General features: G+C 43.5%; 1 protein-coding gene across 2 annotated transcripts; it reads right to left on the bottom strand.

The window, feature by feature from the left end:
* Positions 1–163: 163 nt before the first annotated feature.
* Positions 164–27,170, bottom strand: LOC121537717 (sortilin). Of its 2 annotated transcripts, XR_006657396.1 has the most exons (20): positions 26,591–27,170; positions 19,667–19,726; positions 19,126–19,199; positions 18,911–19,013; positions 18,485–18,646; positions 16,365–16,438; positions 14,301–14,350; positions 13,487–13,614; positions 13,119–13,263; positions 12,729–12,884; positions 11,282–11,491; positions 7,891–8,059; positions 7,419–7,609; positions 7,022–7,211; positions 5,228–5,344; positions 4,909–5,020; positions 4,458–4,570; positions 3,831–3,960; positions 978–3,622; positions 164–859 (listed from the first exon to the last, which is right to left on the bottom strand). XR_006657396.1 is itself a non-coding variant. In XM_041845320.2 (19 exons), exons 1-19 carry the CDS (start codon positions 26,855–26,857, stop codon positions 3,608–3,610), a joined length of 2,466 nt encoding a protein of 821 aa, XP_041701254.1. In that variant the 5' UTR covers positions 26,858–27,170; the 3' UTR covers positions 164–3,607. The 2 variants fall into 2 exon arrangements, 1 of the variants encoding a protein (XP_041701254.1); XM_041845320.2 differs by having other exon boundaries at positions 164–3,622.
* Positions 27,171–27,958: the final 788 nt, after the last annotated feature.

Raw genomic sequence — 27,958 nt, 5'->3', positions numbered from 1 at the left:
TGCCAGAGACTGATCATGCCACAAACCAATGACGCACTATTTACCATTTCTGTTAAGTTTTGATTTTACGTTCTTGTATCATCAAGTTGTTTTTCTGAATGTTAACATCAGAATAAAATCTACTCTTATGTAATATAGGACCAGAAAACTTTTATCAAAGGAGCAAAGGGACAAGTTAATTTATTAGTCAATAACCCAAAGCAAGATCATCAAATATACTGAAGAACTACACAGCAGATACAAAGACGTAACGATTGTATATTTACAGAGCTGTCATCACATTGAATTATTACTTTATACAGCCATTTTAAAATGTAAGAAAAGTGTCTCACCTTTCAAATCTCAATACATAAAACCTTCATGATTAAATAGGAATTAATTCAGAACAAGTGTCTTCCCAGTGTTTTAGCAGCCGCAGTATGTGTTGTCTTGGCTCTAATGCCAATCGAGATTTTGCAAATTCTTTCAATCCTGTGTGGGTATAGTAATGTACAAACCAAATACCAAATATAGGTTTGATGAAACATTGCATTTGTCTGTTTCACAATGGACAAATAAAGCTGTATTGCATGATCAGGGAGTAAAATAAAATTGGGTTATGTATGTTTCCATTGCTTTAAGGGTAGGAGAGAAGTCTGAGGGCAATTCTACAAAATAACAGGGTAGTTGGTATTGCAAGTCACCATGTAATGAAAAGGAGACTGAATATATGTGTATTATTGGTTTGAATTCAAGGAATCATTATTAACATTGGCTAACTAGAGTAAGCGCAATCTAGGGGTGTCATTGACAATGTGGTAAAAACTGTGGATACACCAACAGCTCTGATACCTAGAAACTATTCTAAATATTACAGACCCTACCCTCATATTACAGACCCTACCCCCATATTACAGACCTACCCTCATATTACAGACCCTACCCCCATATTACAGACCCTACCCCCATATTACAGACCCTACCCCCATATTACAGACCTACCCTCATATTACAGACCCTACCCCCATATTACAGACCTACCCTCATATTACAGACCTACCCTCATATTACAGACCTACCCCCATATTACAGACCCTACCCCCATATTACAGACCCTACCCTCATATTACAGACCCTACCCTCATATTACAGACCCTACACCCATACTAGACACTTGTATAACCATGATCAATCCACACAATAAGTTACATTACTGCACTCAGAATCAAATCATTACAAATAAATAGAAGCCCACCATGTAAAGGGATGTATTAGACAGAAGAAGAGAGGGGAAAGGATTGTGCAACAAATGTTTTAAACAGCAAAAACTGGTGAGAGAGAGAGAGAGATCATGTGACTCCTCGGTATTTAAAGTAGCCTAGTTCAAATGGGAAGCTATCAGCGTCTTGTTTCAATATTCAAGACATGAAAAGCCTACAAGAACTATTAATTTAGCTTCTACTGTACATGTATTATTCTAAAAACAATTGCATCCAACTATAGTATTAGGAAAAAATATATATAAACCGCCCGTCAGGTGTTTATACCCAGTTAGCATGACCCTAGTCTCCCAAGGCCATCCTTCCAAATGGGCTTCCGAGGCTAGCATGACCCTAGTCTCCCAAGGCCATCCTTCCAAATGGGCTTCCGAGGCTAGGATGACCCTGTCTCTGTGAAACTAAGTCAATGACCCTTTCAGGTAATGTGGTGACCACAATGAATATGTGATTCAGTAGTATTAACTCATCATATTCAGATAGGATCTACAGTACCCTGAGAACAGGCACGCCAGTGCTAAACTGCTGGACATCCACACAACATTGTTAGCTTATAAAACCATTTCTTCTAACAAACGGCTTCATCAAAAGATGTCCAGATCTATCTATGTACTACATTTCTAAAATGTGCTTTTTAGTTCCTGTGTTTACGTTGTTGTGTGCAGTTTATTCCAATGATTGATTCCTATTGTCCTTCCTTCACATTTTGGGTTTACTTTCACTAGTGTAGGATTAGCTCAATATATTAAAACATAAACATCATTTATATTGAGAAATGAGGAGGCGTGAGGCCAATCGCTATTTGTACACTACACTTCCCTTCTCTGACTCAAACTAAACAGACGTTTTTTACTGCTTTAGGCAGTCACAACTGCATACAATGTTTAGATATACTTATTCTATTGTTCCAATACGGCCAAATCATAACTTGAGATACAAGAAACTCATTTTTCACCCCATTGACATCAACGCATGATTTAGGAGGTGAATGTTTGAGTTGGGTACATATTTCTCATTTTAGGATTCGTCCCTTTAGTTTAGAGGAGGAGGTTGGTTCCAGCTATGAAAGCTTAGCGTGTTGATGCGGTGTATCTAAACATGTTATTGCTATCCAACTTTAAAATGCTTATAAATATTTTCACTTGCGTCTTATCATTTAGGCAAAATATTTAAATCTAGTTTAGAATAGAGTGGCTTGGTAGAATAATTTTGCCAAGCCACAGTAACTAATTGCAACCTACTTACCAGGTCCCCGACCCCGAATCACATGAATGAAAAAGGAAAGATCTTTATGTAAGTGCAGGGGAGGGTGAAAGAGGACATGTCTTCAATAGAAGTGTATACGTCATATTCCCCAAATCCCCAGTCCCAAGCAACGGGAGTGGCATGTGTAACCCTTAATGTCATGGTGCTGTTTACATTCACTTGGTTGAAGAGTCTAGCTACAGTAGATGTTGTTAAGAGAAGCTCCTGATGACCATAAAACAGCTTCTACACAGCAGTTCCATTATTCCAGATTCACCAGTAGTCCAGAACCACCACATCATTCCATCACTCTATTGTTCCCAACAGAAAAGGAACTTGCAGAATACATTCTAAATCAACCACAACAAGCCTACTTGACCTCTGCTCCCCTGCTGAACTCTGGCTGTGTCTCACTCAGATCACAAAGCCTCATTGAACACCTCACTGATTACAGCTGCATTAGAAGGACTCTCCGCCAGGTGCTGGAAGGGCAGGGGTTAGAGGTCAAGGGTCATGGTGGAGGGGGGAAGGAGGAAGTAGCAGGAGGCGAAGGAGAGAGAGCAGCAGCGAGCCTCTGGGTGTACAGATAGGATCAACTTGTTCTTCAATGTAGAGCAGTGAACCTCCGGACAGACAGGAGACTAGATTCCCCTTGTAGATGCAGGAGTCTCTGGGTTGTAAAGGAGAGACAGGAGACTAGATTCCCCTTGTAGCTGCAGGAGGCTCTGGGTTGTAAAGGAGAGACAGGAGACTAGATTCCCCTTGTAGATGCAGGAGTCTCTGGGTTGTAAAGGAGAGACAGGAGACTAGATTCCCCTTGTAGCTGCAGGAGGCTCTGGGTTGTAAAGTAGAGAGAGGAGACTAGATTCCCCTTGTAGCTGCAGGAGGCTCTGGGTTGTAAAGGACAGACAGGAGACTAGATTCCCCTTGTAGATGCAGGAGGCTCTGGGTTGTAAAGGAGAGACAGGAGACTAGATTCCCCTTGTAGATGCAGGAGGCTCTGGGTTGTAAAGGAGAGACAGGAGACTAGATTCCCCTTGTAGATGCAGGAGGCTAGTAGATGCAGGAGGCTAGTAGTTCCTCCTGGGAGCTGCAGGATCCTCCTGTTACTCCAGAAGATCCTACAGAAGCACAGAGAACAAAAACATTCCTATGAAAGTGGACTTTTAACAGAAAGGACTAGAGAAAACCCTGAGGCAACGGAGAGACAGCCATTCCTTTAACTAAGAACTGACCTACATTTTATCGGTTTAACAAGTGCTAAGGCCACACAAATAACAACATGAAAAGGATATGTAAAGTGTGTGTGTGTTTCTATGGTAACATTACCTGGTCTGAATCGTCGTGGAAGTCGGTCTTGTTGCCAGCCTGAGTGTGGTTGCTGTCTAGTGGCTCGTCTACTCCGTCTCCCAGGGCCTCAGCATGCTGCTGTAGGACAGAGTAGCTGTGCACCAGGAACCTGGGGGAGCCAATCGAAACACACAGACACACTGAGCCACTTAAACCCTTTTAACACTTATCGTTGTGCCAGAAACTATGGTGCCTGAGTAACCGGCTCAGCATAGCTTGGTTTGGCTCGGATCAGCATAGCTTGGTTTGGCCCGGCTCAGTATAGCTTGGTTTGGCCCGGCTCAGCATAGCTTGGTTTGGCTCGGATCAGCATAGCTTGGTTTGGCTCTACTCAGTATAGCTTGGTTTGGCTCGACTCAGTATAGCTTGGTTTGGCTCGGATCAGCATAGCTTGGTTTGGCTCAACTCAGTATAGCTTGGTTTGGCTCAGCTCGGATCATTAGAAGCTCTCTACAGCTCTCTCCTAAAGTACTGATCAGCCTCTTCACTCTCTGCAGTTCTTTGTGGATGTATACATGGCTACAACTGGACACAGTACATTCCCTGGAAGAGTTTGCTGTCCTGATCTAAAAGAACATAAGGAATCGTAAAAACAGCTGTACTGACCTTCCACCGCAGACGTACTTCTTGACGAAGAGGACCCCAGCTACGATACTGAGTATCAAAATGATTAGAACCGTCACTACGATGGGTGCAGAGCTGGACAGATGGCCATCCGTCTGTAGGAGGGGAGAGATACAGAGAGAGAGAGTAAGACTACAGTAGCGTTACTACTGACAGCGGTACAGCATCACCTCCATAGTCATGTTGCAGTGGTCAGTCATTGTATAACAGGACCAATGAGATCCAGTGGTAGTCTGGGGAGTTTTGACTCCACCCCCAGCAGGCTAAACTGGTTGAAACAACGTCATTATGACCAAATTCAACTGGATGTAATGACTTCATTTTAACCAGCTTTCTGCTGGGGGTGGAGTCAAAACTCATCAGACTACCACTGGATTATGGCCCTCGTAGACCAGTACCAATGAGATCCACGAACATAAATAGTTCTACTAACCAGTAGTTCCTGACGTCCCAGCAGGTCACTGACACACCTCTTACTGAGGTCGATCTCTTTCCTCTCCGGCTGTGTTCCTCCCTCACACTTATCCCCAGGGATCTTCCTATAGCTGTGGACCAGGAAGGCATGGTTAGTGGTCAGTCATGGTCACACAAGAGAGTATCTTAATGGAGGTGGTTCGGTGATCCACACTTGTGTGATGAGTAGCTTTGTCTGAGACTTGAAGACCTGTGTTAGCTCCCCAAGCTAATGCCTAGGCTTTCGCTCAGTGGGCTACCACGGTCTCGTGAATGCCCAGGTTGGAACAAAGCCTTACCCTGTGGTCTGCAGCAGCTCCTTCTTGCCCTGCAGACAGAACTCCAGAATGTGGCCCTTCAGGTCCGGCTGCTCCACACACGCAGAGCTGTTCTCTTTACGGTAGTACCCAAAGTCACTGCAGGGGGGCAGCGTGGAGCAGGTTAGACAGACAGACAGGGAGGGACAGACAGATAGAGACAGACAGACATGGACAGACAGAGACAGACAGACAGGGACAGACAGACAAACAGAGACAGACAGACAGGGACAGACAGAGACAGACAGACAGAGACAGGCAGACAGACAGAGACACAGACAGACAGACAGACAGACATGGAGGGACAGAGACAGACAGACAGGAAGGGAGGAACAGAGACAGACAGACAAGGAGGAACAGAGACAGACAGACAGACAGGAGGGACAGAGACAGAGGGACAGAGACAGACAGACATACAGACAGACAGGGAGAGACAGAGGGACAGAGACAGACAGACAGGAAGGGAGGGAGGGAGGGACAGAGACAGACAGAGACAGGGACAGACAGGGAGGGACAGAGACAGACAGACAGGGACAGACAGGGAGGGACAGAGACAGACAGACAGGAAGGGAGGAACAGAGACAGAGGGACAGAGAGAGACAGACAGGAAGGGAGGAACAGAGACAGACAGAGACAGGGACAGACAGGGAGGGACAGAGACAGACAGACAGGGACAGACAGGGAGGGACAGAGACAGACAGACAGGGACAGACAGGGAGGGACAGAGACAGACAGACAGGAAGGGAGGAACAGAGACAGAGGGACAGAGAGAGACAGACAGGAAGGGAGGAACAGAGACAGACAGACAGACAGACAGACAGGGAGAGACAGAGGGACAGAGACAGACAGGGACAGAAAGAGACAGACAGAGACAGAAAGAGACAGACAGAGACAGAGACAGACAGACAGGGACAGACAGACAGACAAACAGGGACAGACAGAGACAGACAGAGACAGACAGACAGACAGGGACGGACAGGGAGGGACAGAGACAGACAGACAGGGAGGGACAGCGACAGAGGGACAGAAAGAAAGACAGGCAGACAGACAGGGAGGGAGGGAGGGAGGGATATAGACAGGGAGGGACGGAGACAGACAGAGGGACAGAGACAGACAGACAGGAAAGTGACAGAGACAGAGGGACAGAGACAGACAGACAGGAAAGGGACAGAGACAGACAGAAAGGGAGAGACAGAGACAGAGGGACAGAGACAGACAGACAGGAAAGGGACAGAGACAGACAGAAAGGGAGAGACAGAGACAGAGGGACAGAGACAGACAGACAGGAAAGGGACAGAGACAGACAGAAAGGGAGGGACAGAGACAGAGAGACAGAGACAGACAGACAGGGAGGGACAGAGACAGAGGGACAGAGACAGACAGACAGGAAAGGGACAGAGACAGACAGAAAGGGAGAGACAGAGACAGAGGGACAGAGACAGACAGACAGGAAAGGGACAGAGACAGACAGAAAGGGAGGGACAGAGACAGAGGGACAGAGACAGACAGACAGACAGGGAGGGACAGAGACAGAGGGACAGAGACAGACAGACATAGCAGTACAGTTAGTGACGTTCATCCTCCACATGTAACGCAGTGCACAGACAACAGACAACCCCCAATATTGTAAATTGTTTGTATGTTTCTGATGTGCTGACCTGAACAAAATAAATGAAGGTAATCTAGTCTAATCTATTCTCCCTTACAATACACAACTGCAATATGCTTATGGATTTACAGTTTCCAAACAACAGTTTAAGTCATTGAACCACTGACCAGAGGAAGTCATCCAGAGTGCAGGGGCAGGGGCTGGGTTGCTTGTTGACCTCATAGTCCCGTCCGTTCCAGCAGACGGAGGCCTTCCTCAGACGCAGGAACTTCTCCTTATAACCCATCATACAGCCGTCGTTAGGGTCGCTGATGTCATCAGAGTGCGCCAGCCACTGCACGTAGTCCTGGTCCTCACCTGAGAAACAGACATGAGACTTTAGCTCAGCAGGCTAACACAGTTCTTTGAGGTTTAAGAGAACCGGGTTTGAACCCCAGTCGGTCCCATCTATATCACATCAGTTTCCTTTAGACTGGTTTCGTGGATGCGTAACAGGGTCAGTCCAGTGCAGCTCGGGTTGGCTAAGTAGTGTGAAGTGTTTTAATTGTATCTCCTGGTACTCACAGTCTCTAGTGAGCAGCTCTCTGAAGTCGATGGTGACTGATACCCAGTACTGACTGAGCAGAGAGTCTCTGTAGCCCCAGACACTGACGTTCATAGACCTCGCCCCCGGCTCCGACGCTAGCCCTGTGAAGTGGATGGGATCGCTAGTGAACTGGTGAAGGTGCCAGCACTGGCCCTCGTCTGTGGAAAACCTGACAGGAAAGAACACATATCCTACGTCAGCACAATTGCCATAAGGTGTTTTATCGTAACGTGGTTCCCTATAGAAGCCCTATCAGATGTTTTAGTGGTTTCTTTCTTTAGGTTTTTTGAGGCCTCTGCATTCTAGCCTGGATACCAGTATGTCTTACAGCAGAATAGCCTGAGACTGGGATCCAGGCTACCAGCATCGCCTCGCCCTCTGAATACGTGTCTGAAACGACACCCTGGCCTATTCCCTATATAGTACACTACTTTTGACACACAGACGTACTTGATGTCTTTGATGGGCTGAGCAGAGTGCTCCACAGCCACCAGTAGTCCACCAGAGTCCAGGATGGCATAGTGGTGAGGTCCCTTCAGGGCCTGGAGCCAGGTGTAGCCCCCGTCATCGGACACGAATACATCAGGCTTCATCACAGCGATGGCATCGCCCACACTCCCTGAGGGTTAAGGGTCAGAGTGGAGAGGTTAGAGGTCAGAGGTCAAATAAATAGACAGCAAGGTGTAGCCCCCGTCATCGGACACAAATACATCAGGCTTCATCACAGAGATGGCATCGCCCACACTCCCTGAGGGTTAAGGGTCAGAGTGGAGAGGTTAGGGGTCAGAGGTCAAGTAAAATAGACAGCCAGGTGTAGCCCGTCTATGCCCCGAGGCATTTATAAGTTATATTCTTCAAGAATCAATGGCTATACAGTATATCATTGGTTTAAGTAAAAAAAAAAATGGATGAACCAAACCCAGACTGACCCTTTAAATAACATTATATGGTAAACCTTCAGCACCATTTGACCTGGCAGGAAAAACTCCCAGCCCTATCCAAGACACATCCATAGCACACTACATGGCATATAGTGGTGTGATATAGATTACATTTTGCATGTCAACATTTTCATGTCAGATGTGGTCAATCAATGTAAAGACAAGGCCGTATGTGTGTGTATGAATGTTTGCAGCACTCCAGCTTCAGCTTGTCTATGTAACGTCGCCTCTACACTTTCCAGACCAGAGGAGAACTCCGTCCATTCAGGTGTGTACCTTTTATCACTGACATTGTCTCTAATGTAAGAAACAATGCGGTAAAAATGTTAGTTTTGTAGAATTTAGATGATTCAGATGTGTTGAATAAGATGAAGTGAGTTAATTGGATAACATATCATTTTGTGCTGCTAATATTGATTGATTTCCTAAATTGACTGAGTAGAAATGGAATTGACCCCAATCTTGATTCCTTTGATTGATTAATGTTTTACCGTGCCATTGCAACAGGAACAATCCTAGTAACAACAATCATTGTAGAAGCATATTGAAGCCCGCTCACCAGTCCAGAAGGTGAAGACATGAACATCTCAGAGACAAACAGAACTTCAGTAGCTGACCTTTATGCACAATGCATTTTTCATCAACACTGCTTCCTGCGCAATCAATCTCATCCTGAGTGTTCCCACCAATGGCTACGTCCTGTGGCTGATAGTGACTGGAGTGGGAGGGACGATGGCCTCAGAGTTCTTCTCTCTCAACCCGGCCGTGTCCGAGGTCCACTTCTACCTGTCTTCTGTCTTCTTCGTTGTCAGCATACACATCAAAACAACTACACAGTCTCACGTCTTGCAGCATTTGGTATGGGGTCTCTTGTTCACTGGTCGACCCCTGTTTCAGAGATGCATCTGTGTGGAGTGCAAAACCCCCAGACACACAGGGTGAGCTGTTGTGGTGGTGCCTGGCTGATAGTTCTGGGGGTCCGGTTTGTTCGGTGTGCTTCTGATTGGACTGTCTACATGTCTACAACTCTGCTTATTTGGTTCTGTACCGCCTCCTGATGTCTGTGATGTTCTGCTTGGTTCTGTACCGCCTCCTGATGTCTGTGATGTTCTGCTTGGTTCTGTACCGCCTCCTGACGTCTGTGATGTTCTGCTTGGTTCTGTACCGCCTCCTGACGTCTGTGATGTTCTGCTTGGTTCTGAAACAGCCCGGGCCGGGGGAAGGGGATAGGGAGGGGACAAACAACATGAAGATGAGGGCGTTCAAGATCATTTAGATTCTCCTGGTGAATATTTTGGTGAGTTTTAAGGATTTCTTTGTCCATTGTCCTCAATCATGTTGAAGCGCAGTACTTCTCACATTCCATTGGTTTGTCCATTAATGTGATCACTGGGTTTGTGCAGCCCCTCCTCTGCCTCCACAGGGCTGTATTAGCCCCTCCTCTGCCTCCACAGGGCTGTATTAGCCCCTCCTCTGCCTCCACAGGGCTGTATTAGCCCCTCCTCTGCCTCCACAGAGCTGTATCAGCCCCCCCTCTGCCTCCACAGGGCTGTATCAGCCCCTCCTCTGCCTCCACAGGGCTGTATCAGCCCCTCCTCTGCCTCCACAGGGCTGTATCAGCCCCCCCTCTGCCTCCACAGGGCTGTATCAGCCCCCCCTCTGCCTCCACAGGGCTGTATCAGCCCCTCCTCTGCCTCCACCCTCCTCTGCCTCCACAGGGCTGTATCAGCCCCTCCTCTGCCTCCACAGGGCTGTATCAGCCCCTCCTCTGCCTCCACCCTCCTCTGCCTCCACAGGGCTATATCAGCCCCTCCTCTGCCTCCACAGGGCTGTATCAGCCCCTCCTCTGCCTCCACCCTCCTCTGCCTCCACAGGGCTGTATCAGCCCCCCCTCTGCCTCCACAGGGCTGTATCAGCCCCCCCTCTGCCTCCACAGGGCTATATCAGCCCCCCCTCTGCCTCCACAGGCCTGTATCAGGGCTCTCTGAGGATGAGCCGACCCATGCATAAAAAATGTGTGCAAGCATAACTAAGTCGCTTTGGATAATGCCATATCTGATTTCTGTCATGCAGCAACTTGTCAAAGTAGAAATAACTATACGTTCCGGTATTTAATAAACAATGTAGATTTAATGAAATAGTGAAAGGTTAAATGTGAGAAGTCAAAGCCATCTTTCTTGCACTGACACTCACACTCTGATAACTGATAACTGCTTTACCTGCAATGACTGTGTGGTTCTTTATCTACCTTTTAGTTGAATTCACTGACTGTAAGTCGCTCTGGGTAAGAGCGTCTGCTGAATGACCAAAATACATTGGGTATTATCACAGGGATAGAATCGCCCACAATCCCTGGGGGTGGGAGTCAGAGGTCAGGGTTCAGAGGTCAGGAGATACATATGGGAGGTCAGGAGATACATATGGGAGGTCAGGAGATACATATGGGAGGTCAGGAGATACATATGGGAGGTCAGGAGATACATATGGGAGGTCAGGAGATACATATGGGAGGTCAGGAGATACATATGGGAGGTCAGGAGATACATATGGGAGGTCAGGAGATACATATGGGAGGTCAGGAGATACATATGGGAGGTCAGGAGATACATATGGGAGGTCAGGAGATACATATGGGAGGTCAGGAGATACATATGGGAGGTCAGGAGATACATATGGGAGGTCAGGAGATACATATGGGAGAGGGCCACGGATTAGTGGCAGAGTTGAGGCTGGAACCCCGAGTGTTAGCGCTCGATCAGACTCCAGCACAATGGCCTGGCCTTTTTGCTTAGTCAAATGGACACAGTCATGAACAGGTTAATGAGGAGAAGGAGATGTAGGAGAATGAGATGTGTGTGTGTGTGTGTGTGTGTGCTTGCATGCCTGCGTGTGTGATTTACCGTGAGCTATGATGAGTCCTACAGCGTTTGGTTCACTGAGAGGCAGCATGGGGACGTTCAGCTTCATAGCCGTGCTGTAAGCTGCGTGGATGTGGAGACTGCACTTGTCAGGGTCTTTAGCTGTGGAGTCACACTTGGTGTTGTCAGGCTTCTGCAGGGGCACCCATTCCCCTCCCTGGTCGAAGGACACCACGGACTGCACCGAGCCGTCTGGACAACAACAAGAGACATTTACACTCCTCTGCGTATTTATTTGGACAGTGAAGCTATTTTTTTTTAAATGTTTTATTTGTCTCTATACTCCAGCATTTTGGATTTTAGATAAAATATTTCATATGAGGCGACAGTACAGAAAGGAAAGCACTTTATGTATCTAGTCCCCCCATTTCAATAAGTATTTGGACAAATTCACTTAAAGTATAGTGTATTAATTGCTTTATCTTGGCCAGGTCGCAGTTGTAAATGAGAACTTGTTCTCAACTGGCTTACCTGGTTAAATAAAGGTAGGAAAAAAAAGTAGGAACAAAGCTCATACCCTCCTAAGAAATGCTATACTCCCCTGTTATTGGTAATAGTGAGAAGTTAGCATGTCTTGGGGGTATGATCTTTGTACCCCTGTAACTTTCTCACTCATCATTATTCCCAATGATTATCCGTAATCATGGTAGCATCCACTTTAATGTAGAAGTGTTCAGAAACATATTTTATTCTAATTTACAATAGAAGTGACTCCAAAATGACACAATACATTATTTACCATTAATTTCTATTGGGCACATATGTAGTCATTGCGTGCTAGGAAAATGGGACCAAATACTAAAGTTTTGACTACATTAATACACATATAAGTGAATATGTCCTAATACTTATGACATATTCAAATGGGGGGGGACTAGATACATAAAGTGCTTTCATTTCTAAACAGTAAAACAGATATGCATGAAAATACCCTCAAATAAAAGGTGCCATTCTGTACTGTCGCCTCATATGAAACAAATCCCAAATGCTGGCGTAAAGAGCCAAAACGTCCCCCCGTGTGTGTGTGTGTGTGTGTGTGTGTGTGTGTGTGTGTGGTGTGTCTGTGTGGTGTGGTGTGTGTGGTGTGTATGTGTGTGTGTGTGTGTGTGTGTGTGTGTGTGTGTGTGTGTGTGGTGTGGTGTGTGTGTGTGTGTGTGTGTGTGTGTGTGTGTGTGTGTGTGTGTGTGTGTGTGTGTGTGTGTGTGTGTGTGTGTGTGTGTGTGTGTGTGTGTGTGTGTGTGTGTGTGTGTGTGTGGTGTGTGTGTGTGTGTGTGTGTGTGTGTGGTGTGGTGTGTGTGTGTGTGTGGTGTGGTGTGTGTGTGTGTGTGTGTGTGTGTGTGTGTGTGTGTGGTGTGTGTGTGTGTGTGTGTGTGTGTGTGCGTGCGTGCGTGCGTGCGTGTGTGTGTGCGTGCGTGCGTGAGGTCCCTACCCTCTGCCAGTACACTAGTGATGAAGACTCCTCGTAGAGAGGTAACGTTGGTGAAGTCAGTGTCGCCCCCTGTGGTGGTGTAGAGGTGACGCTCCAGAGACTTAGAATACACTGTCCCCCTGTCATCTGAAACGTAGATGGTGCCAAAGCCTGTGTCTGGGGAGAGAACATTTGTCCTGTTAGGGTTCTCTCCAACATGGTTAACTAGAGTGACAGGATGAGGAGACAACATTGGTTCTGTTAGGGTTCTCTCCAACATGGTTAACTAGAGTGACAGGATGAGGAGACAACATTGGTTCTGTTAGGGTCCTCTCCAACATGGTTATTTAGTGAGACACCGTGTGGAAATAAGACAAGAAAGAAAGAACACAGTATTGGCTATTGACTGACCTCCTGGTTCGTCCACGTGCATGAACACCATGTCCTCATTGGCTGCCAGGATGGAATAGAACTCCTCGTGGCCAACCGGAGGCAGCTGAGCCATGTTCCACTCCTCCCCCTGGTTAGTCGACACATGGATAATCCTCAGAGTGCCCTGGGGGAGGGAGGGAGAAAAACAGAGTGAGAGAGAGAAACAGAGAGAGAAAAACAGAGAGAGAAACAGAGAGAGAAAAACAGAGAGAGAGAAACACAGAGAGAGGGGGGGCATTAGGCTTAGAGAACAAGCTCACATTCAAAGCAGGAACACAAATATTATGCAAACTAACCAACACACACAAGCAAACAAGTAGACCACACACAAAGTTCCTCATACTTACAGTTCCAGTCATAACAGAGGCGAACAGAAACTTTCCCCCCAGGCCGAAAGAGAAGATCTTAGTGGCAACGGTCTTTATGGTCTTCCCATAATCCGTTGTCCTCCTCAAATCCAGCATCCCCCTGTCATCTGAGAAGGTGAGACAGATGTTCTCCTTATCTAGTCTTAAAGTTAGATATCAAGTTATTCATCTTGGAATCCAGAACCAAATTGCACATGAACTATTTATGGTAATCTGTCACGAGAGACTATAGAGACTATAGAGACTATAGAGACTATAGAGACTATAGAGACTATAGAGACTATAGAGACTATAGAGACTATAAAGACTATAGAGACTATAGAGACTATAGAGACTATAGAGACTATAGAGACTATAGAGACTATAGAGACTATAGAGACTATAAAGACTATAGAGACTATAGAGACTATAAAGACTATAGAGACTATAAAGACTATAGAGACTACAGAGACTATAAAGACTATAGAGACTATAAAGACTATAGAGACTACAGAGACTACAGAGACTATAGAGACTATAGAGACTATAGAGACTATAAAGACTATAGAGACTATAGAGACTACAGAGACTACAGAGACTATAGAGACTATAGAGACTATAGAGACTATAAAGACTATAGAGACTATAGAGACTATAAAGACTATAAAGACTATAGAGACTAGAGACTATAGAGACTATAGAGACAATAGAGACAATAGAGACTATAAAGACTATAGAGACTATAAAGACTATAAAGACTATAAAGTAATTCTGGAGTTTATTAGCTATTTGAATGGGTGTCAGTGTCACTCACTGCAGGATCCATTGAGGTTGGAGGTGAAGAATATGTTCCTGTTCATCCCCCTGGAAACAGAGAAGAAGACTAGCTGTCACCACACATTACTAGCCTTTGTAAAACATGTTTAGTTGCTAGTACAGCACCAAGGTCACTGTTTTCAATGTATCCTGGACTGATATACTTTGGGACACACTGGTGATGATAGAATTTGAGACAGGCTGTAGAGACAAACAATAGTTGTTCCCGCAGTCCTAAAAAGGACCTTGGTGACTTGCTTTATCGTCTTGGTTACAGTTTATCACACGCTCCCTGCCACACACATGCCCTTCTCAAATATGTACTTTGCTCCAAATGTTCTGTTGTGTTTGTCTTCAGAAACTCTTGTCATGCCCTAGTTAAGTTTGAACTATATTCCTGTATTCCTATCAAGGTTAGGTCTGTAGGGACTGGGAGGAGAGGCTGGGTGGTGTGATATCGCTGTGTGTGTGTGTGTGTGTGTGTGTCTGGGTGTCGCAGCATTAGAAAGCGAACCAGCGAGGGAAAACAAACCCTCACAGTAACTACTGACGCCCTTTCATCACAATGCAGGCAGATCCAGGAAATAACTCTACACAAAACTACAGCTTCTGTGGGCTTGGCTCAGAACACCTAGTCAAACACTAACTAACATAACTGCAATTCCTGTTTACTGCCTGCTTTTACAGTGTGTTTTACAGTGTGTTTTACAGTGTGTTTTACAGTGTGTTTTACTTTGTGTTACTGTGTTTTACAGTGAGTTTTACAGTGTGTTTTATAGTGTTTTACAGTGTGTTACTGTGTGTATGGTGCCCTCTGCTATCAGTGGGGGCAGTATTGGATGTTTATTTAGTATGTTTATTCAACATACGTCTACAACTAATCAGCTAGCTGAGAGGTCTAGTCATAGAGATCCTATTAAATTACTAGAGGGACTAAACCCGCAAAGTACCATAACTGGGTGAAAATGGCAGCCATCTTGGTCAGGGAGAAATCCAAACCCAGTCTAATTGGAATGAATGGCAGTAGAGGCAGAGGTGATGCATTTCCTGCTTTTACTTATGCAGGACATTAAAAAGTAAGGCATGTGATATATCAGAAAGTGTAATAGAATTATTGTCAACCTAAAATATTGTCATATAATTACACAAATACAGTTTATATGGATTTTATACAAATTGTCTGTATAAATAGCCTCTAAAATATATATGTTAACAGACCATAAATGTCTCAGATTTGGTTTTCTTGGAAAGCTGTGAGTGCTATTATATGATACAATATCAGTACTTGTTGCTTTTACAACTTGTAAAAAAAAACACAGGATAGGTGCAGTGAAGTGTGTTGTTTTACAGGGTCAGCCATAATAGTACAGCGCCCCTGGAGCAAAACAAGGGCACACCGACAGATATTTCACCTTGTCGACCCGGGTATTCAAACTAGCTGGCCCAACTCTCTAACCAATAGGCTAGCTGCCGGCCTAAATCCTATCATCAACTGATTTCAGCCAGTGTGTGGCTGTGGATTGACTGCATTGTTAGAATGGAATGTTGGCGTATTGGCAGTTAATTTGAAACATTTATGGAATCATTCCTCTAAAACTGGCTGGCTAGCTAGCTAACACCTACAGTGCAGATAAATTCTTCACAAACATTGTTTGAAACAATATCTTATCACAGCACTGGCAAACCATGGTTGACTAACTCCCTGACCAACATGTCTGACCTTTGGACCATCATAAGAAGGTTCATGTCCATTCTAGTATTCTAACTCTATGGGTTTATTCAACATCCTACATCTAAAACTAATCGGCTAGCTGCCCGACGGAGAAGAGGTCAAGCAAATATAATTCCACCAAATCAACCACAGGGACTGAGCTGCAGTTATAGAGGGAATGAACATCCAGTACAGTCTACATAACAACAGTGCTCATTATAGGAACTCAAACAGACCGTGAGCAATGGGATAACTGCCTGCTAATAGATCCTAACTCTTACCCTGTGGCAGCCATGTAAGGACGGGGTCTTCTGCTAACTCTATTCCTATATCTTGTATCATGTCTCTTACCATTTGACCAGACACACCATGTCATGGATCTTCCTCCAGTTCTCTCCAAAGTCCTCTGACAGCCAGAGCTCGTTCTGTAAAGGGTTTACAAGAGTATTAAAAATACATACATTGCCATTTACACAACAAAAGATATGGCCCCAATAATGTTCTCTCTAGTTTTGTTTTGATTCCCACAGCTTTACTCCTCTCCACCTGACACATAAAAGCCCTCTACACTAGTACCTGTGTACGGGTTGAAAATTGAAGATTTGGGCACTAATCAGCGCCTAAATTGGAACGTAGTGTCTGAACAGTAACATGCTATACATGACGTCAGAGCTCTGGCTCTGTGCTTCACAGTGCCGCATGGGTTTTTTATATGCCATTTAGCAGACGCTTTTATCCAAAGCGACTTACAGTCATGCGTGCATACATTTTTGTGTATGGGTGGTCCCGGGGATCGAACCCACTACCTTGGCGTTACAAGCGCCGTGCTCTACCAGCTGAGCTACAGAGGACCACGTTTTGACCGACAGCCGTTCTGAACTTGAGCAACGCTCGCAACAAGAAGTTGGCCCCATCCCTTCCGGTAATTGGGAAACTTTTGCTAAATGTTTTGATGTCTGAGTTGGGGAAATGCTGTAAATGAAGAGGACTCTATGTATTTTGAAAGATGAGACGTTGAGGATTATAATAAATACTGCTTTAATATCATACAAGCAAGCCGAACACCCGTGAGTCCAAATGTGCACTGCACGTTTCCAAATCATAAAACTGTCATATACAGTGTCAACATTTATGATCACTGTGTTTGATGTACGGTTCCGAGATGACATGGCGTCGTACCCTGGGTTGTTCTGAACAGAATGAGCCTGTGTCTGATGTACAGTTCCAAGATGACATGGCGTCGTACCCTGGGTTGTTCTGAACAGAATGAGCCTGTGTGTTTATTCACAGTGTCACACACCTGAATGCACTCATGATTCCTTTCTATGCGCACCAAAATTATGATCTGTTTTTCTGAATTACCCTGTGAAAGCCTAACACTGTAATATCATATTTTGTAACTTAGCTAGTCATGTTTGCAATAGAACAAGCTTTCAAATCATGACCACCTGACCCACATTGTGATTTATAAATGGTCAGTTTTTGGATTGCGTAAACAACGGCAGTAATTGTGTGATGGCGGGAAGCAGGTATGTGTTCCAGACTAAACAACTACAAGTCTGCTTGCTGTAGTTCCTCAACATCACAGCTAGGAGAGCTAAAAAAAAAAATCACCTTATAGTTGAAGACTCTTCTTTGAGTCATAAAAGTGCATTGAAATTGCTTACGAACTGTGCACACTTTGTAGAGGTGTGTGGCCAATTGGAGACACCAGTTAGTCCTCTCACTCAAACCTTTGTCATTTTTTTTGTCTTATGTTGCACCTACCCCACATTTTCCAGGAATATTCTTATCATGTTACTGAATGTATCCAGAGCATTTTCTGTTTTCGTTATCAACAAATGCGGGGTAAAAGTACAGTAAATGTAAAATGCACATAAAGTCAACAGTGTAATGTTTGGATTCAGTCTTGTGCCAGGTAAACTGTCCTTACATCTTACATTTTAGTCATTTAGCAGACGCTCTTATCCAGAGCGACTTACAGTTAGTGAGTGCATACATTTTCATATTGGCCCCCCGTGGGAATCGAACCCACAACCCTGGCGTTGCAAGCGCCATGCTCTACCAACTGAGCTACATGGGACCTCCTTAACTTTGGTCTAATCATTTTCCCATAATCTCCAAACTGTTCCTTTTCAATTGCTACCATGCTTATGCATTTTCATATTTCTTTTGTAAGAAACCTTTCAATTTAGCCCTATCCATATAGGTAAATTCCCACGAGTGTAAAGGGTTAACAGACCTACTAATGAGAGACCATAAAGTGATTTAGATAGAGAGGGTCTGAACAGCTCTTATCAACCCTGAGAGGTACATGATGAGGCTGCCTAGACCACTGGTGTTGTAAAAGTATTGATAAGTTAAGTGTGCTGATGGGTCTGGGTGTTAGGAGAAGTAAGAATACTTTGTAGTACTCCTCACCCTCCATACGCGCGCACGCGCACGCACACGCCCCTTGACCCCCGACTCACAGTGTTGCTGATAACCAGGAGAACGTTGGCGTCTCTGGGGTTGTACATGATCTGCATCAGGGGGTTGAAGGGAAGGTCCTGCTGCTCAAAGCTCTTCCCAAAGTCTCTGGAGAGAAAGATACGAGAGCCCAGGCTGCCAGACACATCACCTGTCAGGATCACCTGGGAGGAGCAGGACAGGCAAACCAAATGATGATATGTCCCCTTGAACAGTGGTCTGCAACATCACGTCTTTTGATACATATGGAGACATAACATATTATAAGCCTTAATACAAGACAGTAAAGGTTCATACATGCTTATAAAACTAACAAAGTTATTCCTGCAGTCTTTCAGTAAAGTGTTGCCATTATTTTCAGAAACGTTTCTTCTAGAACATGCCATGAACACGTAAGATTGTTCACAGGTTTTAAAAACACGTCTTACCTTCCCAGAGTTCTCTGGTCCGATGGCGATGCCGAACTCTGTCCTGATGAAAGTGTTGTTGATGAGTTTTGTGACGTCCTGGAACGACTTCCCATAGTTCTCACTGAGAAAGCACACTTTTAATATTCAACCACTCGTCAGCTCAAATAATATCTGGCTTTATTTTACCACAGAAATTATTTGACACAACTGGTGATGAATCAGTCTACTCTTACCTTCGGTAGAGTTTGGACTGGCCGAATCTCAACATGAAGAATGGAACTTGGAATGTTGTCAAAGCCAGGATGACCTGTAGAGAACAAGTCCAGTTTAAGGACTAGTCTAGAACACCTATAAGGACTAGTATATAACACCTATAAGGACTAGTATAGAACACCTATAAGGACTAGTCTAGAACACCTATAAGGACTAGTCTAGAACACCTATAAGGACTAGTCTAGAACACCTATAAGGACTAGTATAGAACACCTATAAGGACTAGTATAGAACACCTATAAGGACTAGTTTAGAACACCTATAGGGACTAGTCTAGAACACCTATAAGGACTAGTATAGAACACCTATAAGGACTAGTCTAGAACACCTATAAGGACTAGTATAGAACACCTATAAGGACTAGTATAGAACACCTATAAGGACTAGTATAGAACACCTGTATTCCATCTATAAGTTTGAGACCCTGGTTTGACATACCGATCATTTAGTTATATCAGTACGTAATTGGGACAGAATGGAACATGGAATAGTAAAACTCACCCCAGTGGCGTCTCCGACCCAGGCCAGTGACACGGACCCACTCAGGTCATTGAAGGAGTACTGACAAGAAAAGAGAGCAAATAGGAATATTTGCAGTCATGTTGTTTATTGTTCACAGACTGAAATCCATCACAACATCATTTATAAAGGCAAGCATCACATTAGTCATTGAGTGTGAGTAATCCAGAAATCGTTTTAGTCAACTCTACCTCTCTGCTGTGTTCACCCAGCCGTTAACCTAATGCTGTACCACAACTCTACCTCTCTGCTGTGTTCACCCAGCCGTTAACCTAATGCTGTACCACAACTCTACCTCTCTGCTGTGTTCACCCAGCCGTTAACCTAATGCTGTACCATGCCTCTCCCTCTCCAAATCTCTAAGTATTACAAAACATTACATATAGAAAGAGAAGTGTTCAAGAGTACACAATCAAATACCCCTAATCCTTGGCATGCCGACCAGTAGCATAGGCTTCAGACCAAACGCCCTCACAGTCGGAGGCTGCACTAGTACAACCAGTCCCAACTGTCAATCAACTGTCAAACCTTCTCGAAAAAGAAGAGACATACAGTTGAAGTCGGAAGTTTACATACACTTAGGTTGGAGTCATTAAAACTCATTTTTCAACCACTCCACAAATTTCTTGTTAACAAACTATAGTTTTGGCAAGTCGGTTAGGACATCTACTTTGTGCATGACACAAGTAATTTATCCAACAATTCTTTACAGACAGATTATTTCACTTATAATTCACTGTATCACAATTCCAGTGGGTCAGAGGTTTACATACACTATGTTGACTGTGCCTTTAAACAGCTTGGAAAATTCCAGAAAATGATGTCATGGCTTTAGAAGCTTCTGATAGGCTAATTGACATCATTTGAGTCAATTGGAGGTGTACCTGTGGATGTATTTCAAGGCCTACCTTCAAACTCAGTGCCTCTTTGCTTGACATCATGGGAAAATGAAAAGAAATCAGCCAAGACCTCAGAAAAAAATGTGTAGACCTCCACAAGTCTGGTTCATCCTTGGGAGCAATTTCCAAACGCCTGAAGGTACCACGTTCATCTGTACAAACAATAGTACGCAAGTATAAATACCATGGGACCACGCAGCCGTCATACCGCTCATGAAGGAGACGTGTTCTGTCTCCTAGAGATGAACGTACTTTGGTGCGAAAAGTGCAAATCAATTCCAGAACAACAGCAAAGGACCTTGTGAAGATGCTGGAGGAAACAGTACAAAAGTATCTATATCTACAGTAAAACGAGTCCTATATCGACATAACCTGAAAGGCCGCTCAGCAAGGAAGAAGCCACTGCTCCAAGAAGGCCATAAAAAAGCCAGACTATGGTTTGCAACTGCACATGGGGACAAAGATCGTACTTTTTGGAGAAATGTCCTCTGGTCTGATGAAACAAAAATAGAACTGTTTGGCCATAATGACCATCGTTATGTTTGGAGGAAAAAGGGGGTCGCTTGCAAGCCGAAGAACACCATCCCAACCGTGAAGCACGGGGGTGGCAGCGTCATGCTGTGGGGGTGCTTTGCTGCAGGAGGGACTGGTGCACTTCACAAAATAGATGGCATCATGAGGAAGGAAAATTATGTGGATATATTGAAGCAACATCTCAAGACGTCAGTCAGGAAGTTAAAGCTTGGTCGCAAATGGGTCTTCCAAATGGACAATGACCCAAGCATACTTCCAGAGTTGTGCCAAAATGGCTTAAGGACAACAAAGTCAAGGTATTGGAGTGGCCATCACAAAGCCCTGTCCTCAATCCTATAGAAAATGTGTGGACAGAACTGAAAAAGCGTGTGCGAGCAAGGAGGCCTACAAACCTGACTCAGTTACACCAGCTCTGTCAGGAGGAATGGGCCAAAATTCACCCATCTTATTGTGGGAAGCTTAAACAATAAACAATTAAACAATTTAAAGGCAATGCTACCAAATACTAATTGAGTATGTAAACTTCTGACCCACTGGGAATGTGATGAAAGAAATAAAAGCTGAAAGAAATCATTCTCTCTACTATTATTCTGACATTTCACATTCTTAAAATAAAGTGGTGATCCTAACTGACCTGAGACAGGGAATTTTTACTAGGATTAAATGTCAGGAATTGTGAAAAACTGAGTTTAAATGTATTTGGCTAAGGTGTATGTAAACTTCCGACTTCAACTGTATATTTTTGTTCACTATATATACAATCTATGGTTGGACCTATGGGGGAATTTAGAATGAGCCTCTAGGAATTATTTCTTCAGCCTTTAGGGTTCGTCCAAAATGGCACCCTATTCACTATAATGTGCACTGCTTTTGAGAAGGTAGTGCGCTATTAGTGCAAAGTAGTGCACTACATAGGGAAAAGGTTACCATCTGGGACACACATTTAGTCTCTAGATTACCCATAACCCTGCATCTGGGTTCAACGTCTGGCTGGGACAGAGAAACTATGGAAAAATAGAAGATCTGTGACAACAGGATACTGTACGTACAGCATTGATTTAATTGATTATGTTTTGGGAAGCCCATAATCAGTAAGTGGTCATTGTTTGGACAAATAGTCCAATTCATGGTTGGTTCAGAGACCCACGTGGGTAACTGATTGGGTAACTGATTAATAATACTATAAAATAAACTGCATATTAATGTGACTGGTCAATTGCGTGAGTCAGGGGCATTGACTGGTCAATTGCGTGAGTCAATAGAAATTGTATTTTCTCAGGAACTCCCAATTTGGAGCTAACAGCAGCACTGTTTTTCAAAGTATCTCATCTTGAGATGTAGGAGTACGAGGAGTACATCGGCCATCACCGTGAGTAGCCTATGGCTTCATCTTCATCATTAGGTGGGTCAGTGTGCCACTGGAAATGTTATTTAGTAGCTTACTGTAGCCTATAATATATACAGTGGGGAAAAAAGTATTTAGTCAGCCACCAATTGTGCAAGTTCTCCCACTTAAAAAGATGAGAGAGGCCTGTAATTTTCATCATAGGTACACGTCAACTATGACAGACAAAATGAGAAAAAAAATCCAGAAAATCACATTGTAGGATTCTTAATGAATTTATTTGCAAATTATGGTGGAAAATAAGTATTTGGTCAATAACAAAAGTTTCTCAATACTTTGTTATATACCCTTTGTTGGCAATGACACAGGTCAAACATTTTCTGTATGTCTTCACAAGGTTTTCACACACTGTTGCTGGTATTTTGGCCCATTCCTCCATGCAGATCTCCTCTAGAGCAGTGATGTTTTGGGGCTGTCGCTGGGCAACACAGACTTTCAACTCCCTCCAAAGATTTTCTATGGGGTTGAGATCTGGAGACTGGCTAGGCCACTCCAGGACCTTGAAATGCTTCTTACGAAGCCACTCCTTTGTTGCCCGGGCGGTGTGTTTGGGATCATTGTCATGCTGAAAGACCCAGCCACGTTTGATCTTCAATGCCCTTGCTGATGGAAGGAGGTTTTCACTCAAAATCTCACGATACATGGCCCCATTCATTCTTTCCTTTACACGGATCAGTCGTCCCTGGTCCCTTTGCAGAAAAACAGCCCCAAAGCATGATGTTTCCACCCCCATGCTTCACAGTAGGTATGGTGTTCTTTGGATGCAACTCAGCATTCTTTGTCCTCCAAACACGACGAGTTGAGTTTTTACCAAAAAGTTCTATTTTGGTTTCATCTGACCATATGACATTCTCCCAATCCTCTTCTGGATCATCCAAATGCACTCTAGCAAACTTCAGACGGGACTGGACATGTACTGGCTTAAGCAGGGGGACACGTCTGGCACTGCAGGATTTGAGTCCCTGGCGGCGTAGTGTGTTACTGATGGTAGGCTTTGTTACTTTGGTCCCAGCTCTCTGCAGGTCATTCACTAGGTCCCCCCCGTGTGGTTTTGGAATTTTTGCTCACCGTTCTTGTGATCATTTTGACCCCATGGGGTGAGATCTTGCGTGGAGCCCCAGATCGAGGGAGATTATCAGTGGTCTTGTATGTCTTCCATTTCCTAATAATTGCTCCCACAGTTGATTTCTTCAAACCAAGCTGCTTACCTATTGCAGATTCAGTCTTCCCAACCTGGTGCAGGTCTACAATTTTGTTTCTGGTGTCCTTTGACAGCTCTTTGGTCTTGGCCATAGTGGAGTTTGGAGTGTGACTGTTTGAGGTTGTGGACAGGTGTCTTTTATACTGATAACAAGTTAAAACAGGTGCCATTAATACAGGTAACGAGTGGAGGACAGAGGAGCCTCTTAAAGAAGAAGTTACAGGTCTGTGAGAGCCTGAAATCTTGCTTATATATATATATATATATATACTGTGCATATATTGCATCCTAATATTGTACAATCTGTGTGTTGTGTGTGTGTGGGGGGGTACTAAAATGTTTATACTAAATGCAATTTGTTGCTACAAGGAAATGAAGGACAGGGGTAGTGAAAATCAAGAACTGGACCAAATTATATTATCAGGAACTACGAACTAACTCAACGAGGCGTCTGTGGGTATGCTGTTTGTTAGCTGAGTAGAACGCGGATGCATTGGGTAAGACGTTGCTAAACTGGTCTGTCTGTCCTGTGTTGACACAGCCAGACAGACAGACCAGACAGCTTCCAAAAGACATCTGGTGATCTGAAATTAAACATCGCTCTTAGTTAGAGCTGACTGCACAGTGTTTGAGGACAACATCATTAAGAAAGACAGTCAGTGGCAAGAACTTCATAACATATTCCCAATTTTCATCAGTTCTGCCTACAGTATAGGCCTAATGCATAGTCTAAATGTCAAGTCGAAAACATAGGAATATAGGTCTACTCCCAATTTGTATATGTTTTACATTTACGTCATTTAGCAGACACTCTTATCCAGAGTGCATAAATTTTTCATACTGGCCCCCCCCATGGGAAACGAACCCACAACCCTGGCGTTGCAAGCGCCATGCTCTACCAACTGAGCTACAGGGGACTACTGTTCAGTCTAAATGTCTAGAATGTGCTCTCAAATGCAGAAACAGTTTGAAATGTGTGTATCTTATAACCTAATTACTTAACAACCTAACACACACACACGTCCCCTACAACTAAACACTTCCTCTTTACGCACAGGCAATAGAAATTCTTGAAAAACCAGACTGCCCGTTCAACCACCCATAGGCCTCCGAACACACTGAGGCAGAACATGACAACAAAGTAGTTAGGGCAGGCCTAGTATGAACTACAGGTAGCATCGTTCCCATGAATCACCTAACTGCCGAACAAACACTAGGTTTCACCTATTTCCTTATTGAAAAAGAATGCTATTTGACCCTCTGTACATTTTACATTACATTTTAGTCATTTAGCAGACGCTCTTATCCAGAGCGACTTACAGTTAGTGAATACATATTTATGTATTTATGTATCTGTAGACACTGTGGCAGAACATGACAACAAAGTAGTTAGGGCAGGCCAGGTATGAACTACAGGCAGTATCGTTCCCATGAGGAAATATAGGTCAGACTCATTACCATTAGAGAACAGGTGAGAGACACATACAGCGGAGTCTGAAATGATTGACACCCTTGATAAAGATGGGGCAATAATGACTGTATAAAATAAACATTTCAAATGTTGAGCTATGTTGTACGCTCAAAACGATGTCGAAATTATATTATTTTATACTAATAAAAATCTTTCTCAGAGAAATATATTTTGTTTAACAAGCAATCATTTATTTTCTCAAAAAGGTAGGGGTCAAGATTATTGACACCCCTAAAGTTTAGTATTTGGTCCCGTATTCCTAGCACGCAATGACTACATCAAGTTTGTGACTCTACAAACTTGTCTAAAGACTTTGATTGATGTTGATGCTACCATGATTACGGATAATCCTGAATGAATGGTAAATCATGATGAGTGAGAAGGTTCCAGACATGCTAACCAACCCCTAATAAAAGTGACTCCAAAATGACACAATACATTATTACCATTCATTGCTATTGGGCACAAATGAATCTGAAACACAACCAAATACGAACTGCAAATGTATCCAACAAGTTTGTAGATTCACAAGCTTGATGTAGTCATTGAGCGCTAGAAATATGGGACAAAATACAAAATCTGACTACTTTATTTATAAGAATCTTTAGGGGTGTCAATAATTTTGATCCCTACTTTTCTGAGCGAAAAAAATATGACTTGTTAAACAAAACCTCTTCCCCTTCCTCTTTGTATTAGTATAAAATAATATATTTTCCAAAACAATTTGAGCATACAATAGCTCAGTATTTGAATTATTTATTTGATACAGTCATTATTGCTCATCTTCATTATTTGTATTTGATTGTACCTTTATTTAACGGCAAGTCAATTAAGAACAAATTCTTATTTACAATGACGGCCAAAGGGTGTTCATCAAGGGTGTCAATAATTTCGTATGTCTATATACACTAGCCTGGCTAGATAATGGCCTCAATGCAGTTATGCCCTGGGAAGGATACACCATTTGAATTGCTCATTGTATACCTACACTGTATTACAGAGCAACTGTATGCTAAACTCACTAAAGATGAAACTTGATAAATGAACTACAGGTACCCTTAAACAATTAGCTACAGAGATGCTAAACTGAACATTAAACCCATAATCCTGCTCTGTATGGGCTTGAAGTAATCTTTAACTCCAGTAGCCTACTTGTGTCAGTATCAACTGGCTTGACTACAGTTGAATGAGCTGTGAAACATGAAAAATTGATCTCATGCAAGAAGCTGGCGAATAGATTATGATATGTGGTTAGTTTCATGTTAACGGTATTGTTTAAACCCAAGTCATTTTCTTATTATGAGGATAATTGTCGAGGTAACGTGTCACCTGCAGAACATTAGCCTATTATACCGGTGAGAAGTCTAACCTAACCGGACCTGAAGGGTTAACTTACGGTGTGGGTGTTGTTAGTCAATTTGGTGTCGAATCCCTGGAGACTTTTACAGTCCCCTTCATCCGCGCTTCTCCTGCTCCTTATGTGGTCGGATGATTCAGAGTCAAACTGTTCTAATTCTAAATCTGCTGATCTCTTTTCGATATTCAAACTGGGATCTTTCACAAATTCATACTGTCCATTGTTATATTGTCCTTCTTTAAAATCATAAGCTGATGTCAAATGCTGGAATAGAAAAAGTAAAACACAGTACGTTAGAACTCCCATATCCACTGTGCGCCAAAAACCTTAACTACTTGTATTGTAGGCTATATTTTGTTATTGTAGTAATCCTGACTATAAATTGACGGTCGATCCGGTTCGGAACACCGCTGCCGATGACATCAACAAAAACAGTAGTCCTGACAGCGAGTGGTAGCCTACTGCGGCTTTGTTCGCTCTCCACGGGTCATACACTCCTTTTCTAAAAAACAATTCAAGCGCATTAATTTGCCGAGATGCATTACGTCCAATTGTCCACTGTGCAACTGCTTGTCCAGAAATTACACAATGTAAAGATCCCTCAAATTATGTAAATGATTTTTGATATTGGGATAGGTCTTTGCAGACAGCCCACTGTGATTGGCTTTTACTGTGTTTGACACGGGAAATTAGTCTTCTGATTGGTTAAGACCCCAATAGCACATCCCACTGCACAAACGACTGCTTCTGGTAGCTGTCAAAGCCTTGTTAAGCTTGGTTGAGGGTAAAATAGCTATTCTACTATGGAATGATTTGTCCCTTCAGTGAGCTTGATCAATATTTGTTAATATGTATGATTCCGAATATGTACAATCATCAAATTAAAAATATACATGAATAGGAATACATGTTTATAAGCATGCAAAACATGAGAACAATAAGCATGAGAAAACTAGTTAATGTGATGGCATAGCCAGACTAGTTGTGACAGGCTCTTTAGACATCAGGTGATCATGTTGGATCAGTGGGTAGTAGTAATCATAAATCAATAAATGAATTAAAAAGGATGGTTAAGAAAAGGCCAATGAAAAAGGGAAAAAGTCAAAAGGACATGTTAATATCCCTGCCTTTGATGTTGCCAAACCAAACCAAGTGAAAGTGGTCACATGGCCTACATGAATTGCCAAGGTTCTCAACAGCAACACACAAAAAGTGTTGTGTCATATCCCCTTATCAAACTCTTAATTGGTCGGCATTTTTAAACAACAAACACACATGCCTTCCACAGATCAAAAGAGCATTTTCCTTTAGAGCATGATGAGTGACAGGCTGAGAGAGGATGAACATCTGGACAAGCAAAGTGTTGTGATCCTGCAAGCTCCAGGCCAGAGATTATCAGATATACTC

This window comes from Coregonus clupeaformis, chromosome 24, assembly GCF_020615455.1.
Source record: "Coregonus clupeaformis isolate EN_2021a chromosome 24, ASM2061545v1, whole genome shotgun sequence".
NCBI classification, from domain to species: Eukaryota; Metazoa; Chordata; class Actinopteri; order Salmoniformes; family Salmonidae; genus Coregonus; species Coregonus clupeaformis.
Note: the sequence above shows the minus strand (reverse complement) of the source record. Positions and strands in the feature narration are given on the sequence as shown.